This window comes from Rattus norvegicus, chromosome 7, assembly GCF_021556685.1.
Source record: "Rattus norvegicus strain SHRSP/BbbUtx chromosome 7, alternate assembly SHRSP_T2T, whole genome shotgun sequence".
Taxonomy (NCBI): Eukaryota; Metazoa; Chordata; class Mammalia; order Rodentia; family Muridae; genus Rattus; species Rattus norvegicus.
Genome location: NC_141540.1, coordinates 15,298,757 through 15,317,810, shown reverse-complemented (window position 1 = coordinate 15,317,810; position 19,054 = coordinate 15,298,757). Strand labels below are relative to the sequence as shown.

Genomic DNA, 19,054 nt, shown 5'->3' with positions numbered 1-19,054 from the left:
AAGCCCCCTACAGCCCTAGTATCCTTGCCTGAGAGTGCTAAGGACTAAGCATTCAGGTGCCCAGCTTCCTAGCTTGGTGGGCTACAGACACAGCCCACTGCACTATGGGGATTGGGGTTCATCTAAGGGTATGACAGGAACCCAGAGAACTGTGGGCTTGGCTGAGAGCAGAAGGAAGGGCTAAGCTTATGTGGACAAGACCGAACATGGAAAAGTGGGAGGGTGGGGAGAGCTAGAGAAAGGCGATCTCAGACAGTAGGTGTGAGTCCATAAGTGTCGTAGGTAAGGGGTTGGGGATTTAGCTCAGTGGTAGAGCGCTTGCCTAGCGAGCGCAAGGCCCTGGGTTCGGTCCCCAGCTCTGAAAAAAAGAAAAAAAAAAGTGTCGTAGGTAAAAAGTCAAGGGGAAAAAATGTACAGAACGCACGAAACTCAAGAAGGATGGCCAAAATGCGGATGCTTCACTTCTTCTTTAAAAGGGGAACAAGAATACCCTTGGCAGGGAATACGGAGGCAAAGTTTAGAACAGAGACTGAAGGAACACCCATTCAGAGCCTGCCCCTTATGTGGCCCATACATATACAGCCACCCACTTAGATAAGATGGATGAAGCAAAGAAGTGCAGGCTGACAGGAACCGGATGTAGATCTCTCCTGAGAGACACAGCCAGAATATGGCAAATACATAGGCGAATGCCAGCAGCAAACCACGGAACTGAGAATGGGACCCCCGTTCAAGGAATCAGAAAAAGGACTGAAAGAGCTTGAATGGGCTCGAGACCCCATATGAACAACAATGCCAAGCAACCAGAGCTTCCAGGGACTAAGCCACTACCTAAAGACTATACATGGACTGACCCTGGACTCTGACCTCATAGGTAGCAATGAATAGCCTAGTAAGGGCACCAGTGGAAGGGGAGGCCCTTGGTCCTGCCAAGACTGAACCCCCAGTGAACATGATCATTGCGGGGAGGTCGATAATGGGGGGAAGATGGAGAGGGAAACACCCATATAGAAGGGGAGGAGGAGGGGTTGGGGGATGTTGACCTGGAAACTGGGAAAGGGAATAACAATTGTAATGTAAATAAGAAATACCCAATTTAATAAGGAGGAGAAAAAAAAGTCAAGGGAAAGGCCAAGTGTTGGTGAGTAGGATGAAATAGAAACTTTTAGTTCTTTGGAAAGTCAGTTATGTCAAATGATGTTTTGGGGCACACAGGTAAAAGGATGTTTTCATGAAACAGACACAGGTGAAAGGATGTTTTGCTAGAGCAAAAATGTAGAAAGACCCCATGATGAAGATGTATAAATATGACCCCACAGACAGTGGAAGATGGGCACTGAGCCATAGTTTGGTTTGCTCCGCCTCACGATTCTTCACTAAAGACACGCATGCATTGGTTCACCTTACAGAGCGTTGTTGAGCTCAACCTGTGGTAACGCTGCCATTGGGAGAAACTCATCCAAGAACTGCTCGAGAGGTCCCTGCAGCAGCTTGCTGCTTCTGCAGCCTCCCTTCAGACCAGATGGTGAGCCTTGAGGTTCCTTCATGATTGAACTGTGGCTGCCGGTTCATGCCTGGTGTCTGCCTGCCTAGAGGACTGGTCTTCAGCTGCTGAGTCGTATTTGGTGTTTGCTGCAGGACTGAACTGCTGCCCAAGAAGATCCAGCTCACCCCAAAGTAACTACTGCTGGACAGGTCCACTCCCCCCCCCCATATCCTAGTAACTTTTCTTTTTATTTTATTTTGTTTTGTTGTATGTGAGTACATTGTAGCTGTCTTCAGACACACCAGGAGAGGGCATCAGATCCCATTACAGATGGTTGTGAGTCACCATGTGGTTGCTGGGATTTGAACTCAGGACCTCTGGAAGAGCAGTCCGTGCTCTTAACCGCTGAGCCATCTCTCCAGCCTCCCCTAATAACTTTTCTCTTCCACTGCCTCTGCTGAGTAGTGGGTTAGAGGAGAGGTTGAACCCTTATTAAAAGTAGTTTGCGGGGGTTGGGGATTTAGCTCAGTGGTAGAGCGCTTGCCTAGCAAGCGCAAGGCCCTGGGTTCGGTCCCCAGCTCTGAAAAATAAAAGTATGCTGCAGTGGGGCAAGAAGGGGAGGGCTCAGAGTTGGTGGCCATATGTAGCTGGAAGCCAGAAACTGCACCTCCTCTTTAGGGTTAAGGCTGGAGAGGAGTTAGTGTGGGTTTAGGGTTGAGGTGAGGGTAGGGTTGGGTTTGGGGCTGAGGTAGAAGGTTAGGATTGCATCAGGGCTAAATATTTTTATATTTAAAATTATATTTAAAAATTAAAAATTTTTATATTTAAAAGCCTTTGCTTTGTGCTCCCAGATCCTGATAAACCTGCTCATTCCTGCATCTGACTATCAGCCTGCAAGGTCCCTGAAGTGAGAACTGTAATTTTAGTTTTTTCAAAACCTATATTTAATGATGGCTCTTAAATGCTTTAACCTCCCTTGTAGCCCACCAACCACCAGAGGAAGTAAGAAAGAAAGGAGATGGGGCAGAGTGGGGGGTGGGCCTGTTTAGAAAGATTCTTTGGAGCAGCTCTGGTCTGTGTTGTCTGGAAATCAGCAGGTTCGGTTCACAGGTTAGCAGGTAGTAGCATCACAATCCGCTTGCAAACACCTCACAGACGCACTAGCAGTCCAGTTCCATAGAGTCGGATTAGCAGCAGCAGTGACATGACCTAGCAGAGACAGCCAGGCTTCAGTTTCAGCTCAAGTCAGCAGAGGGACCAGAGCCAACACGAACACCAGGCGAAGTTCTCAGCTGCGCCTCTTTTTCTGGGAAGCAAAGATCAGCAAAGACTTGAGACCAACAAGCATTGCACAGCTAGCTCTGTCAGCAAGCCAAGCTCTGTCTCCCTCTCTCTGCCCAGTCCTATTTATACCATCTAAACATCGAGTGTCCTCCACATGTCTTGCCTCAGGATCTGTATTCAATCAGCCCGACTCTGTGGAGTCCCGACAAATGCAGCTTAAGTATGTAATATAAGTATGGACCAATACATGCCTGTCGTTAGCAAAGAATCCTTCACCACATGTTCTTTCACGTGCTTGCTTTAGCAGAACATCTTCTCTCCTGTTTCTGCTTCTGCCTCACGAGTCTGCCTTAGCCTTTCACACCTGTGTCCACTTCAAAATGTTCATGTGTTTGCCCCAGCAAAACACCACCCAACTGACTTTCCAAAGTTTCCACTTCAAACCTCTGATTTCTTTGGAAAGTCGGTTACATCAAAGAATGTTTTCCTGAAGCAGACACAGCTGAAAAGTATGTTTTGCTAAAGCAAACACGGAAAAGACACGTGATGTTAAGAATGATCCAGCAGACAGTAGACAACACTGGATGGTATTGGTATGCCCTACCATTCCTTAATAGTCATTGTTTTTCAAGACTTCATAGAAATGCACCAAAAAACTTCTGGGGCTAGAGAGATGGCTTAGAGATTAAGAGCACTGAATGCTCTTCCAGAGACCCTGAGTTCAATTCCCACAACCACATGGTGGCTCACAACCATCTGTAATGAGATCTGATGCCCTCTTCTGGTGTGTCTGATGATAGCTACAGTGTATTCATATGAAATAAATAAGTCTTTAAAAAGAAACTTATAGGGGTTGGGGATTTAGCTCAGTGGTAGAGCGCTTGCCTAGGAAGCGCAAGGCCCTGGGTTCGGTCCCCAGCTCCGAAAAAAAGAACCAAAAAAAAAAAAAAAGAAACTTATAAAAAGTAGGGTTTGAAAGAATTAACCCTACAGGTCCCCCATAGTACTGGACCAGCCAGGGTCACTGGAAGGTATCCTCAAGTGGGGAGTCATCATGTTGTCCACTGCCTTAACAATTAATAGGAGAACCGAGGTCAGGACTCCAGGTTGTTCAATCTGGGCAGTTCTGGAAACTAGGCCCTGCTCATGACTTCCAACCCAGACCCCCAGCCTGCCTGTTGCAGCTGGCGCCTCTCCTGAGCGCAAAGACAGAAACCACCAAACAGCCGTGACTGTAATGTGGCACTCTGGTCCTCCAGCAGTGTGAGGGGCCACCAGAAATTCTCTAGGCTCCCAGTCTCTCTGTTCAGCTTTCTCCTCAGAGAGCAATGTCCCCATGTGGGATGCTTTTTGTCTTGGACATCCGGCTGCCCTAATGGCCCCAGTCTCACCATCTGCTATGAGAAGGGGTGAGGGAAGTCTTGTACCCACTCAGGCACGGGACAACAGCCAGGTCACCGTATCCCAGGCCAGTGGGTGTCGCTATGAGCCTGACCAGGATGCGGTGACACACTCAGCTTCCCAGACCCAGAGCAGCAGGTATCCATGGAGTCCTCACAGCCAGAATTCCAGCCTCCCTGAGCCTCTGTGATTCCTGACACCTCCAAATTCAGGCAATCCAAGGTCGGGCAGATGACTTTCTCACGCCTATCCTCCAGACGGAAGGCAGCAGGCGGCATGAATATTTTCCTTTTTTAACCATTTGTTTCAATGTTGTAGGCATCGCTATTTTGCCTGCATGTATGTCTTCCTTGTGAGGGTGTCGGGTCCCCTGAAACAGGAATCACAGATTGTAACTCAGTAACCCGTGTGGGTGTCAGGAATTGAACCCAGGTCCTCTTGGAAAAGCAGCAGGTGCTCCTAACCACTGAGCCACCTCTGAGAGCCAGCCAGCCTGAGCAGACCTCTCTTCATTGCTTGTGATTTATTGGCTTTGGGTCCGGCCCTGCCCATAAGGTCTCCCACCAGGCCCAGCACAACTTAAAAACAGGTGATTTCGGGAGCACAAAGTCCACGTGGATTGAAGGTGAGTGTCCAGCCATGGACGGTAGATAACCAGGTCTAGCTGTACCTCCGTGGGTGACCTGTATGGGAGGGAATATGTTTGTGACTCTCCGCAGCACAATGGGAATATGTCATTTTTTAAGTATTTATCTATTTTATACGTGGGTATTTTGACTGCATGTATATTTATGCACAGAATGCATGTGGTCCTCTGAAAGAGCTGTAAGTACTCTTACTGCTAAGCCCCCCTTTCTCCAGACCCTACTTTTGTCTTGTTTTTTTTTTTTTTTTTTTTTTTGTTCTTTTTTTCGGAGCTGGGGACCGAACCCAGGGCCTTGCGCTTCCTAGGTAAGCGCTCTACCACTGAGCTAAATCCCCAGCCCCATTGTCTTGTTTTTTTAATATTTATTTATTTTTGGTTTTTCAGTCATGGCTTCTCTACATAACCCTGGCTATCCTAGAACTCACTATACAGACCAGGCTGCCCTTGAACTCACGTGCCTCTGCCTCCTGATGTACTTCACTACATCCAGTCCTTTCCGCCCCCCCCCCTTGTGTCCCTTGTGTGTTTGTATGTGTCTATGTAAATACAAATGACCTCACAGGCCAGAAAAGAATGGCAGATCTCCCTGGAACTGGACTTACAGGATATTGTGAGCTACCTGACCTTCGTAATAGGGTTCAGGTCCTCTGAAGAACAGCCAGTCCCCTTAACCACTGAGCAATCTCTCCACCCCCACTCCCACATCCTCTCCACCTGGCCCCACCCCACCTCCAAGCTCCACAGGGTCAGACTCTCAGACAGTCTCTTGCCACCATGTCCTCTGGGAACCGCACCCCCGGGAGTAGTGAGCACACAAGATTGACCACTGAGTGAGAGTGAGCACTGTTGGAGCAAAGCTACCTTCTGGAATCTTCCTCACACTGTGGGTAGGGGAGCCAGGATGTCAGGTCTCCTGAGAAGGGTGAACTTCTGTGGGGAGGGGGGCTTCCTGTGGAGCCAGGAGGACTTCCTCCTGGAAGGACAATGGCGGGAAGGGGGGTCGAGAACAGGAGGTGCCCCAGAGAACACGACAGAGTCCTGCTGGCTCTTGGCCCTGCTGGGGACAAATAGCCCCTAGGTCACCAGCACTCCAGATCCTGTGCTCTCACTGTCTCTATGTCTCTCTGTCTCTGACTCTGTCTTGATCTCTGTATCTCTCTTCATGTCTCTGCCTTTGTACTTCTTTCTGTGTCTCTGATATGTGTCTGTCTCTATCTCCATCCCTCTCTGTCTCTCTGTCTCTGTCTCCCTCTCTCTGTCTCTGTCTCCCTCTCTGTCCCTCGCTGTCTCTGTCTCTCTATCTCTGTCCCTCTCTGCCCCTCTCTGTTTCTCTATCTCTGTTCCTCTCTGTCTCTCTGTCCCTCTCTGTCTCTCTGTGTCTCTCTCCCTGTCTCTCTCTGTCTCTGTCTCTCTGTTTCTCTCTCTCTCTCTCTCTCTCTCTCTCTCTCTCTCTCTCTCCCTCTCTCTGTCTGTCATTTCTCTTGTCCCTCTCTGCCCCTCTCTGTTTCTCTATCTCTGTCCCTCTCTGTTTCTCTATCTCTGTCCCTCTCTGTCTCTCTGTCCCTCTCTGTCTCTGTCTCTCTCTGTCATATCTCTTGTCCCTCTCTGTCTCTGTGTCTCTGTCCCCCTTCCTCCAGCTCTGGCCTTCCCATGGCTTATCCCCCTCTGCACTATGGCTCCAGCTCTCCTCCCCATCATGAACAGGATGCCCCACTGTCTTGCAGGTGGAGTCAGGACTAAAAAGAGTGTCCCTTAAGACCTTCAAGGAAAGCAGGAACCACGCCTTCAGCCCTCACCGCCTTAGCCTGCCAGGCTCCTGCTGACCCTTCCCCACCTGGCCCTGGTATAGCAGGAAGCTGGGTCAGGGGTGGGGAAGTAGCCCATTCACCAGGTTTGCTGCCCCCCACCCGGGTTAAGAGCCCAGCTTCCCGGGGAGGGCTCCTGTCTTGGAGTCACCTTCCTGCACAGCTTCCGGGCACTTGGGGCATGCTGGGCCAGGGGCGGGGGATGGGGCCCAGACAAGCACAGCCCTGACTACACACACACACACACACACACACACACACACACACACACCTGAGCCTGGTGTCCACTACTCTTTCCACACCTCAGTTTCTCCATTGTGATACCAGCCTCCACCTGCCACACCCTCTATCTGTTGTTTCTGTTGCTGAGATCAAACACCATGACCAAAAGCAACTTGAGGAGGAAAGTGTTTATTTCAACTTAACACATCCTGATCACAGCCCTTCATGAAGGGAGTCGGGAGCTGATGCAGAGGCCATGGAGGAGTGCTACCTACTGGCTTGCTTCACCGGCTTCCCTATAGCACCTAGGACTGCCAGCCCAGCACCGGTGCCACCCACAGAAGGCTCACCACCCACATCAACCATTATTTAAGCAGAACCCCAGGCCTGCCTGCAGACCAGACTGGAGGGAGCATGTTTATCAGCCGACGTCCCTCCTCCCGAATGACCCTGCTTCTGTCAAGCGGCCAGCCCTAGGCGAGAGCGCTCCCCAGGCCTGAGTGGACACAGACTTATGTCCACAGATGCCTTAGCAAAGCAGAGGCCAGAAATGGAAGCCGGGTCAGTCTTGGAGACCCGGAGAGGGCAGAACGGTGGTGCAAAGGTATGGCTGCCTGAGGCAAGAACACAGGAACAAGCCTGCTTTCTCTGCAAGCCCCTGAAGCCTGGAGGTGTGGACTTGTAGCCTGTGCTCCTCAGTAAGGGTCTGGGCTGGGAGTGGGAGAGAACTCAAAAGAATGTATGATATTCTCAGAACTCCACAGCGAGACCATCTATGGGTCCACACCTGCCACCCCCACCCCCACCCCCGCCACCCCCGCCACCCCTGCCACCACCACCCCCACCCCCACACCACCACCACCACACCCACACCCACCCCCGCCACCCACCCCTACACCCCCACACCCCCACCCTACACCCCCACCCCACACCTATCCCCCATATCCACCCCACACACACCCCCAAACCCATTGGGCTGGCAAACCGAGGAGCACTAGACAGCATTGCCCTGCGATGCCGATGTCAGGTACTAGGCTTGAGCCATGAGCCGACTATGGTACACAGCTCAGGGGGTGGGAAATTTTAGTCTAAGGTGTGGCAGGCCAAAGCTGGAGTTCCCTGACTCCATTCACCACTGGAAAAACACGCAGAGGAGTCAGAAATGGAGGGTTGTGGGTCCCCAGGCTGGCAATGAGGAGCCTGGGGGTGGGGGGGGTGCTGGGGGCTCCCAAACCACTGTGTCTCGGGGAGTTAGGATCAGAATTGGGGGCCCACAGGCTGAGGGTGATCCGGGGAAACTCACTGATGATCGTCCTTAGCAGCCGTTGTCTGGGAGTGTGGAGGGGCCTTCGGCAGGAGACTAAGGCTGTGGCTCTACAGACGAAGGCCTTCTCCATGCTCCCCACGGCGTTCTTGATGAAAGAACTTGGTTCCAAACTGTTTATTGATTGTGCATCATGGAAAATGGGTGCTTACCACCTCCTCAGGGTGGACCAGAGATTAAACGCCTATTGCGGGGAGGAACGTCTGGAAAGGGAAGCCTATGGATTAAACCCTCAGGGCCTCGAGATACTTCATTAGCATGGAGAACTTTGTTGGAAGCACGCTTTCCAGGCCAGGATTCTGACTGGGAACAGGCAGCTGCCTACTGTCTCAGGTGGGTGCCTGCGTGTCAGGGGCTCTGAACCCACTCAGTCTTACCAAGTTTCCTGGCAAGGTCCACCATCTCACAGGAATCTACAAACTCAAGACTCCACATTGCAAGTCAAAGTGAGCCGGCCCCAGGTCCCAGGCTCTGCCAGGCCTGCAGTGAAAGGGTGAAGACTTAGGGGACAACTGGTGACTCATCCCAGACACACCTCATGGAACTCAGGCCCAGAAGAACTCCCACACTGGAGTACTTGGCCCCAGGAACCATACCCCCCGAACCCCCCTACCCCCCACTTACCCCCCACCCTCGACAACCAGAAGCAGGCCAGGCCCCTATGCCACCCTCAAGCGGCCACACGTGGAGTGAAGGCACAGTTCTAGCCAGCTAGGCGGGCGGAGCAACATAGGACTGGCAGGATTCCATGCACTTGACCCACCACAGTGACCCACCTCCAGCTTTTAGCTTCAGCCTTCCCGTCCATAGAGCTGGGGCCTGGAACCTTCCAAGACCTTCCCGGCCCATCTGTAATGACTGTTCCAGGTCCCTGCCTCACCTCTAGCCTCCTCTTCTCTGTCTCCTACGTAGTGGGGGTCGGGCTGGGAAAGCCCCCTGGGAAATCCCACGGAGCAGGCAGAAGGGGGAGGAGAGGCAGGGTCTCAGACAGTAGGAAGCTGCCAGCCCACTGTTATTTAAGCCGCTTCCCCTGACCGGTCAAAAGACAGAGAAAGGCATGGAGCCCATCCTGGCCCTCCTGCTGGCCCTGGGACCCTTCCAGCTCAGCAGAGGTAAGCAGAGATGTGGGGAGGAAAGAGGCTTCCAGACAAATAGATACAGGGGAGGAGATTTGGGGAGTGCTATGAAAATCCAGGGCTTTTGAGAAGCTGGTCTGGGGAAGTGGGGCTGTGGCTGTTCTCTAATCAAGGCCCTGGGGCAGAAGTCTGGAGCCCTGGGGTCTCAACCCAGGGTCGGGGCTGGAATCTGGGACTCTGCTACCCCAGCACAGCCTTAATACTCTTACTCCTCAGGCCAGTCCTTCCAGGTGAATCCTCCTGAGCCTGAGGTAGCTGTAGCCATGGGCACATCCCTCCAGATCAACTGCAGCATGTCCTGTGACAAGGATATAGCCCGGGTGCACTGGCATGGCCTGGACACCAACCTGGGCAATGTGCAGACCCTCCCAGGCAGCAGGGTCCTCTCCGTACGAGGCATGCTGTCAGACACGGGCACTCGTGTATGCGTGGGTTCCTGTGGGAGTCGAAGCTTTCAGCACTCTGTGAAGATCCTTGTGTATGGTGAGGCCGACTCTGCCTTTCTAGGTGCCATCTACCCCAGGGGAATCAGGACCTTGCACCATCCTAATGTTATCACCCACTAAGTCCCCACGCTCCACTGCCTTCCCCACACTGTAGACCTTCAAGGCTGACCTACCCACCCTTCCTGTCCCAAACACCGGAGGCCATAGCTGCACTATCACTCCAAACTCACCTCCCCCTTAGCCCAGCCCTGACCTCCAAGCTCAGCCCCGGGCCCTGCTGTCGATCCACAGCCTTTCCAGACCAGCTGGAGGTAACCCCGGAGTTCCTTGTACCTGGACGGGACCAGGTAGTGTCCTGCACAGCCCACAACATCTGGCCTGCAGGCCCGGACAGTCTTTCCTTTGCCTTGCTCCGAGGAGAGCAGAGCCTGGAGGGTGCTCAGGCCCTGGAAACAGAGCAAGAGGAGGAGATGCAAGAGACTGAGGGCACTCCACTCTTCCAAGTGACACAACGCTGGTTGCTGCCCTCCCTGGGGACCCCCGCCCTTCCCGCCCTTTATTGCCAGGTCACCATGCAGCTGCCCAAACTGGTGCTGACACATAGAAGGAAGATTCCAGGTAAGGCCACTGAATCCTAACTGCCATGGCTCAGCAGCTCTGGAACTTAGACGACTGCCTGTCCCCACTGGTAGATCCCCAACAAAATTGTCCAATGTCCGTCCCACAAGGCAGCCAGAGAAAAGATTGTTTCAAAAGATACGGGCCTACTTCGTGCTAGCCCCAGAGTGATATTTCCATCATTTTCTGTTCACAAATTCTTGGCTTTGCCTAGCTGGGTGATGTCAGTGCACACCTTTAAGCACTCAGGAAGCAGAGGCAGGAGGATCTCGAGTTTGAGGCCAGCCTGTTGTACAGAGTAAGTTCCATGACAGAAAGGGCTACACAGAGAAACCCTGTCTTGAAAGACCAAAGTAAATGAATAGTGGCCTTATAGACTTACATAGGAGCCAGGACCCAGTAACTGTTCTGTGTCATCAGTTCCTGGTCCCAACTAGTATGGTGCCCCATATCTCTTGAGTGATGGGGGAGGGGTGTTGGATGGGTTCTGGACCAATACTGGGTTGCAGATGAGGAAAGCTGAGGCTACAGGAAGAACATTCATTCTGTTTGCAGTCCTACAGAGCCAGACCTCACCAGAGCCCCCCAGCACCACCTCTGCTAAGCCATACATCCTGACCTCATCACATACTACTAAGGCAGTCTCCACTGGGCTCAGCAGTGTAGCCCTGCCTTCTACGCCTCTGAGCTCCGAGGGGCCCTGCTACCCCGAAATCCACCAGAACCCAGAGGCAGACTGGGAACTTCTCTGCGAAGCCTCCTGTGGGTCTGGAGTGACGGTGCATTGGACCCTGGCTCCTGGTGACCTGGCAGCCTACCACAAGAGAGAAGCTGGGGCCCAGGCATGGCTAAGCGTGCTGCCCCTGGGCCCCATTCCTGAGGGCTGGTTCCAGTGTCGCATGGACCCTGGCGGGCAGGTGACCAGTCTGTATGTTACTGGCCAGGTGATCCCAAACCCCTGTGAGTGCTGGGGCCCTGGGAGGGATGGACAAATGGGACTAAAACGCTAGTCAGGCAGGGTCTGTGCCATGCCTAGCCTCAGTTTCCCCTATGTTCGGTGTGCTTTCCTGACTGTGAAACCACTTAGAACTGATTTTAAAATGATAGCTGGGGCTGGAGCAGTGGGTGGTGCAGAAGTTAAGAGCACTTACTTGTCTTGCAGAGGACCTGGGTTCACTTCCCATATGGTGGTTCACAAACACCTGTAACTCCAGATCCGGGGAACACAACCTACACTTTTGGCCTCCAAGAGCACCACATGCATGTGATGCACATGTGTACATACACACTGAGAACTCCTACACATCAAAATAAGACAGTCACGTGTGCTGGTACATGCCTTTAATCCCAGCACTCAGGAGGCAGAGTCAGGGGACTCATATCCACTTGTAAATCTAGTGCCCGGAAACTTGACGCCCTCCCCTGACTTCCAAGGGTACCTGCATATATGTGGTGCACACATACACACACACACAGACACACACACAGACACACACACAGACACACACACACCACAAATAAACATTAAAAAAATAAACCTTAAGGCAGGTGGTGCAGCAGCAGCACACACATTTAATCCCAGCTCTCAGAAGGCAGAGGCAGGCCAATCTCTGAGTTCAAGGCCAGTCTGGTCTACAGAGCAAGTTTCAGGACAGTCAGCCAGGACTACATAGAAGATCCTTGTCTCAGAAAAGCAAAACAAAATAGACAAAAAAATAGAACTGTGCTGAGCACGATGGTGCACAGCTAGGACCTAAGTACTCGGGTCGTAGAAGCAAAAGGGTCAATGTCAGCCTAAGCTACAGTGTAAGACCCTAATTTAAAAACAAAAACTTCCCTTAAAGTATGTTTTCATTCTGTCAAACTTCCATGCTGTCTTTGAGTATGTCTGGTTGGGTGGCTGCTTTCTACCCAAGTAGAGGCTGGCTAGTTGAGAAGTCCACTTTTAAACAGTAAGGGCCTGTGTACAGTTCCTTCCCTTTGTGGAGCCCGCAGGCACTGTAACTGAGGACAGCCTTTCTTTCCACTCTCTCAGCCTCCATGGTCGCCCTGTGGATTGGCAGCTTGGTGCTGGGGCTGCTTGCACTCGCCTTCCTTGCCTACTGCCTGTGGAAACGCTACCGGCCGGGTCCTCTCCCAGACTCCAGCTCGTGTACGCTCCTATGAAGTTCCATTATGCCAGACTAAGGGAGGCAAAGGATTACCAGATGTAGGTTTGGGGCATCAAGATGATAGTGTGGCCCCTTTCCTTGGCGGTCAGCACATCGACAAGTTCCTCCCAACTACTGGACTTTCCTGCCCGCTGGCCCAGAGCTAAATAAAGGCCCCATATCTAGCCACTGGCGTATTCATTCCTACTGTGAACAGAGAGGCTTTATGCATCTCCTAGCTCTTCACCCAGAGTCCCTGGAGTCAGGCACACACCCCAGTCGACCTTGGTAGGCCTGAGCAACAGGCAGGAGGATACTAGACAGGAAATGCCTGCACTTAACAAGAGTAACTAAGGAGGTATCCAATGGCCTGGAGAAAGTACTTGGGGGTGGGGGGTGACCTTGGAAAACACGAAGAGCAGTATGGATGCCGTACAAGAGAATAAAAATGATGTCACTGGATAAACAGCCAAATATAACACAGAAGAGGGATATGTGAGGATACTAAAGAGCCACAGCAGTTCAGAGTTACGAGAGCAACCCCCTCTGGTGGTCAGGAAGGGTAACAGTCTGGGGAAAGATGGTGAATCCGGTGAAGACTGCGCTCCAGGCTCGCTAAACGCTCGGAAGGAGACAAAGTGAGGCCAAAAGCCCGGGAGAGCCCAGGCCGAGTCTAAGAGCAAACACAGAAAACGGTCTGAACCCCGCTCTTAGCCCTAGATTCCCGGTGGGCTTTCTGGGGTTTCTCTGGTACCCAGGGTGCCTGGTTGCTAGGAGACCATGCTTAGGAAGATTTGCCCACTACCAAGATGGCAAGGTGTCGCGCTTCAAGCCAGAAACCAAGTCCTTCCTGGGGGACCATTTTGAAGTCTGGCAAGCTCACGATTCCTGACTGAAGCTAGAAGATGCAGTCATGGAGTAGCAGGAGAGATGCAAACAGAAAACGCCAGTTAGGGTATAAGGGGAAAGGAAGCCTGCGCTTGTCACTATCGAGACTCTCAGAAAGGGCGCAGCTGCCTCTGCCCTTAACAAAAATGGCCGTTCTCGGAGGGTGCCTCGTCGCGCCGTGAATTATGGCGGCGCTTCCGGTCCCGCTGCCCCCAGCAAAGATGGCGGCAGTGGAGAAACGACGGCCGGCAGTAGCACCAGCGGCCAATTTCCCAGACAGTGGCCGGACGTCGGTGTCTCAGGCGGTGGCGGCGGCTGAGAGCGAGGAGGATTTCCTACGGCAGGTTGGCGTGACGGAGATGCTGCGCGCAGCCCTCCTGAAGGTGCTGGAGACCCGGCCCGAAGAGCCCATCGCCTTCTTGGCGCATTACTTCGAGAACATGGGTTTGCGCTCGCCGGCCAACGGAGGCGCCGGGGAGCCCCCGGGCCAGCTCCTCCTGCAGCAACAGCGCCTGGGTCGCGCGCTGTGGCACCTTCGCCTGGCTCACCACTCGCAGAGGTGCGGATTGATGGCGGGCGGGGGTGCCGGGACTACAATTCCCGACAGGCCCCGCGTGAGCGCGATTCGCTGCCCGCGAGGGGCGTTTCTGGGAGTAGTGGTCTGTCCTCTTTTCCTGGGCCTGGCCGACTTGAGGCTGTGTGGCGGCCCGGTTAAGGTTCTCCGCACGCTTCGCGTCGATTTCAGCTGCAGTGAGCGCGAGGTGCTCTGGAAATTGTGGCCCTGGTAGAAAGTGTTGGGAGTTGTAGTCCATCCATCGCGTGGGCTTCCAGATGATTAGGGCCTGGAGGGGGTTTTGAACCCGTGTCCATTTTGTCCTCACAGCCCAGGGTTTTGGAGGTCAATAAGTCCAGCGAGTTAGCAGCCCAGGGTTTTGGAGGTCAAAGAGCCCAGGGAGGTAGCATAAACAGCTGTGGTCCTTGTCCAGGAGATGGCCCAGCCCAAAGACCGAAGTTACCCAGATGCACTCACAGAGGACAGGCTGGTCTAGAGCCAAATGCGAACCGTGCAGGGAGCTCCGGAGTGGGAGCAGTTCCATTGTAGATGATTGAGGGCACTTTTTCATTGCATAGTGAATGTGGGAAACTGACCAATTGGCATCATCAACCAGGGGGTGACCAAATGGTTAGCTGGTGCCTGAGTTCTTAGCATGAGAATGGCTTTACAAGGGTGCATGGAGGAAGACGGGTGGGGGGGTGGGGGGTGCTGAAGATGTTGGGCAACAGTGGCTCTGACTTTCCCTAGGGTAATAATGAAAGTCCATTTCCTGCTGAGCAGGGGTAAGGGGCTCAGTGTCCAAGATGATAGCCAAGGAGGGAAGTGTAGGGCATGGTGGGCTGATGTGGCCAGGGTGGGAGGGGCACAGACACAAAGGCAGAGCAACAAGAAGATGGACAGTCTTGAGTTGGGACAGCATTGGGGGATGTGAGTGGGGAGACTGAAAGCATCAGCAGAGACATATGCACTCTGGGGTGCCCCACGGGAGGAGGGACAAGAAACAAACTGCTTCCTGGGGCATCCGGCAAGTTCTCCCAGGGATGAATAACAATGAACTTACTGATTTAAAACGGAAGTGTTCTCTGTGAGTTGAAGTCACAGCCTCACCTGAGGATCTGGGTTTGTGACCATGTCACCAGGTCTCTGTGTCCTTCACCACCTGGCCTCCACGCCACTATCTTAGCCCTGCCAGTCACTGGACCCATACCTACCATCCTCTGGCAAGGCCTCATTTTAGGATGAAACCATGAAAGCTGTGTTTACTGTATTCTGAGGTTCTGCATAGACAGAAACTTGGGGTCATTACTCACCTCAGGACCTAGTGTTATACCACTGTGAGCCACATAGGAGAGCAAGGGGCACGGGGGGGGGGGGCAGCAGGCAGGTGGAATCCCCAGAAGTGCTCTCTCTCTCTCTCTCGCTCTCGCTCTCGCTCTCGCTCTCTCTCTTGTAGCTCACAGAGCTAGGCTCTCTCTTCCCTAGGAAAAATCACCATTCCCCACCTCAGACCCTGTGAGTGATGTGTATGAAAAGTAGGTCCTTGTACAGTGCTCGACCTGAGCCTCCACACATGGCAGCCTGCCCTGAGGCCTGTCAGCAGAAGCCAAGCCAATTCCCAGGACCTGAGGGGCTGAGTTTGTGAGGCCACGAGACCATCAGACCTGGGAGGAGCCCCTCCCAGGTCTCTATGGGCCATGACCATGGTGCCCCCATCAGTCACCTCCCTGACAGCCTGTGAGGGCCACTTAGGGTCATTGTTCAACCCAGAAGATGGCTAAAGCCCATGGCCACCAGAGGCCAAGCCAGGAGTCACACCCATGGGCTGTAACACCCGCCAACCTTCCTAGCAATCAACGCTGATGATGATGGCAGGGGAGACACTGACCCTACTGTCCCGAAGCTGTTAGGGACTCATTTTCATGACTCTCTTAGGGCTTTTTGACCAAGCAAAACTCTGTTACTTACAAGAGCTGAGTCACTGGCTGGTCACATTGAAAGACTAGCCAGCTTACCTCTGCCACAAGCCATTCCTTGTGAGGCACCCCTGACCCTGCAGGGTGCAGTCAGCATCCTTGCCTCCACTCCACCCTTGCCAGGAGCTCCCTGAGTGTAAAGACCCAGAACAGTGCTATGTGCCCCATACATCATCCCAGCCCTGCCACAGGGAGGGACTGAAGCCTGACGGTGGTGGTACACACCTTAGTCCCAGCACTGTGGGGGTAGAGGCAGGCAGATCTCCGTGAGTTCAAGGCCAGCCTGGTCCAGGACAGCCAGGGCTATACAGAGAGACCCTGTCCCAAAAAAGAAAGGCTGGGGAGGGGCTTCCCACCGAGTGTGCACAGTGCTCAGCACTCAGAGCCCCAGCCTAGGCTCTCCCGAAGCTGGAGCTCACCATCTTGTCAGTGACTCAGTGGCAATCCCCAGAGCGGCTGTGAGCCACCTGAGAGGTGGGTGTCCTTGTTCCAGACCATAATTATCCCTCCTGTGCCTGTAAACAGCCAAGGGCAAGGTAGGTGGGGCCCTCCCCCATGCCAGCACAAGATCATGTATGTCATGCATCCTTCCAAGAATCTGGAGGTGCAGAATTGGGGTTTGCATTCCATAGGTGAGAAGACCAAAGCTCACAGAAGCAGTGCCAGGAAGCCAGTGACACTGGAAGGCAGATCTGGACCTGGTACAGGAACCACTCAAGGGCCCAGGCCTTGTGCCCCTGGCCATGTCAGAGAAGCTAGAAGCAGGACAGGAGAGCTGAGGCCTATGTGTGAACAGGTGTATCAGTCAGGAAGAGCTGTGTTATGCTGTTGTAACAAAGAGCCCCAGCATCTCTGTAGCACTTATCACAGCTGGAACCAAGCTGAGTGACCCTCACAAAACACACAGTCTATCCTCTGGGCATCTGCTACAGCCATCTGACATTATTAAACACCTACTACACACAATTTATCCAGAGGGCAGCAGACCACCCTCATTGTGAAGCTGAGCCTCATAAAAACCAGAGTAGGGTGTACTGTCAGTTATTCTCTGGGGCCTGCATTCCGACTATCAGCCTGCTTAGTCTTCATTTTCCACAAGACTGTGCTCATGGCCACATCTGTGATCCACTAGGAAGAACCCCCTCCTGGGGCCAGGGAAGGAGCCTCCTGACCCAGCACTCTCCCTATGCACACTAGCTCTCAGTTGAGAATCTGATTTAGCCACAGGTTCTTGTCAGAACTGGCCACTCTGTGTCTCAATAAAAATTTATAAGCCAGCCACCGTGGCTAAGGCAGGAAGATAATGGGTTCATGCCTCAGCCACTGCTTCAAAACAAAAAGCTGGCTTGCCACAGGATACCTGCATGAAGACGCCACGCTAAGGCTCGTGTGTAAGAGATGGCAGTAAGGTTGGGGGCACAGTGATCCCTTCAGAGATGCCAGCAACATGTCTGCCAGTCAGTTGAATGGCACTTAGTTGAGAGCCAGCTGAGTTGAGCAGGACTCAGCTGGCAGAATGCACAAAGGCCTGGTTCCGGTTATAAACTGATCATGATGGCACCTAGGAGGTAGAGGCAGGAGGATCAGCAATTCAAGGGCATTCTTAGTATCAGAGAGTTCAAGACGTCCCAGCTACATGAGACCCTGTCTCAAACAGTACCTCCAGTGGCTCATCCAGGAACGGTGCTCGCTGAACTCAGCAACCTGAAGATAAAGGGGACCCAACTCTGAGATGTCCTGAGCCAGGCATGGTGGCACACCTTTAATCCAGCACTCCAGAGCCAGAGACAGCTCTGATTTTGAGGCCAGCCTGGTGTACACAGTGAGTGCCAGGACAGCCAGAGCTAGACAGAGAAACCCTGTCCTAAGAAAATAAATCGAGGAGGGGTGGGGGGAGTCCTCAGACCATCACATACACATACGTGCTTATGGTTAATTGTGTTCAAGACAAGGTCTCACTATATAGACCAGGCAGGTCCTGAACCCACAAAGGTCCACCTGCATCTGAGTGCTGGGATTAAGAGATATAATTCTCATCTTAAATATTATCTTAAATTCGTATATGTATGGGTAGGTTAAATGTGTGTCTGCTTACCATGTACATGCCTGACGCCTGCCTCAGAGACCAGAAGAGGGCACCAGATCTGGGACTGGAGTTAACAGATGGTTGTGACCCACGATGTGGGTGCTGGGAATTGAACCTGAGTTGACAATAAGAGCAGGCCTACCGACTGAACCATCTCTAAATTTTAAGAAAGCAAACACTTGGGGTACTTGGTGCTCTGAAGGAAGAGGCAGACAAATGAGCTGAGGTCAGTCTGGAAAGGCCTAAGTGGCCAGCCAGACTGGGGGCTGCTGACACCCCACTATCCCTGCAGGACGGCCTTCAACAACAACGTGAGCGTGGCCTATGAGTGCCTGAGTGCGAGCGGCCGCAAGAAGAAGCCAGGCCTGGATGGGCGCACATACAGCGAGCTGCTGAAGCGAGTTTGCAGGGACGGCGGGGCGCCTGAGGAAGTGGTGGCACCGCTGCTGCGCAAGATCCAGTGCCGAGACCATGAGGCTGTGCCTCTGGGCATCTTCAGAACCGGCATGCTGTCCTGCTTTGTGCTGCTGGAATTCGTGGCGCGCGCCAGCGCCCTCTTCCAGCTGCTGGAGGACCCTGGCCTAGCGGTGGCTGATCGGCGTGTGGGTCAGGCTGTGCTGGACACGCTCGAGGGTGCGCTGAGCGCAGGAGACCTGGCAACGGCGCCCACGCACTACCTGGAGGCCGGTTCCCGCCTGGGCCCCGACAACCTGGCGCGTGCCCTGGACAGGGCAGCAGCCGGGCGACGACCCAGTGCACCCATGGCCCGCGAGGAGTTCTTGGAGAAGGCTGCAGCCCTCTTCATTGCCAAGGTCAAGCCAGTGGGCTAAACCCACAATGCACCCACACCCTGTCACCTGCCCAGGAAGGCGTGAACTTGGGACCTGCAAACCGATGTCCCGGCATCCTGCACAGGGTCATCAACCAGGAAGGGGGAGCCACTTGGACCCTGCAGGACCAGCACCTGCAGATCAATCCCCTCTGTACTGGCCTGCCTACCCCACTCACAGAAATAAAATCTAAAAAGATCCGG

General features: G+C 53.2%; 2 protein-coding genes across 4 annotated transcripts; both read left to right on the top strand.

Annotated features, from left to right (window-relative positions):
- Positions 1 to 8,218: 8,218 nt before the first annotated feature.
- Madcam1 (mucosal vascular addressin cell adhesion molecule 1) lies at positions 8,219 to 12,703 on the top strand. Of its 3 annotated transcripts, none has more exons than XM_087558784.1 (5): positions 8,219 to 9,280; positions 9,521 to 9,787; positions 10,042 to 10,368; positions 10,924 to 11,312; positions 12,404 to 12,703. In XM_087558784.1, the coding sequence occupies exons 1-5, from the start codon at positions 9,226 to 9,228 to the stop codon at positions 12,683 to 12,685; spliced, it is 1,320 nt and encodes a 439-aa protein (XP_087414910.1). In that variant the 5' UTR covers positions 8,219 to 9,225; the 3' UTR covers positions 12,686 to 12,703. The 3 variants fall into 3 exon arrangements, with proteins under 3 accessions (XP_087414910.1, XP_087414911.1, NP_062190.1); XM_087558785.1 differs by having other exon boundaries at positions 8,675 to 9,280; positions 10,924 to 11,285; NM_019317.1 differs by having other exon boundaries at positions 9,213 to 9,280; positions 10,924 to 11,328; positions 12,404 to 12,615.
- Positions 12,704 to 13,151: 448 nt separating this feature from the next.
- On the top strand, positions 13,152 to 19,054 carry Tpgs1 (tubulin polyglutamylase complex subunit 1). Its single transcript, NM_001109621.1, is given in 2 exon segments — positions 13,152 to 13,965; positions 18,314 to 19,054. Coding segments are annotated over 2 exon segments (912 nt in total). The 5' UTR covers positions 13,152 to 13,591; the 3' UTR covers positions 18,852 to 19,054.

What these genes read in the sequence shown, in the direction of transcription:
- Madcam1 (XM_087558784.1), top strand. Translation starts at nt 9,226, where the DNA reads ATGGAGCCCATCCTGGCCCTCCTGCTGGCCCTGGGACCCTTCCAGCTC. An exon ending in ACCCTTCCAGCTCAGCAGAG is followed by an intron (nt 9,281 to 9,520) that starts GTAAGCAGAGAT and finishes CTTACTCCTCAG; the next exon opens with GCCAGTCCTTCCAGGTGAAT. An exon ending in GTCTGTATGTTACTGGCCAG is followed by an intron (nt 11,313 to 12,403) that starts GTGATCCCAAAC and finishes CCACTCTCTCAG; the next exon opens with CCTCCATGGTCGCCCTGTGG.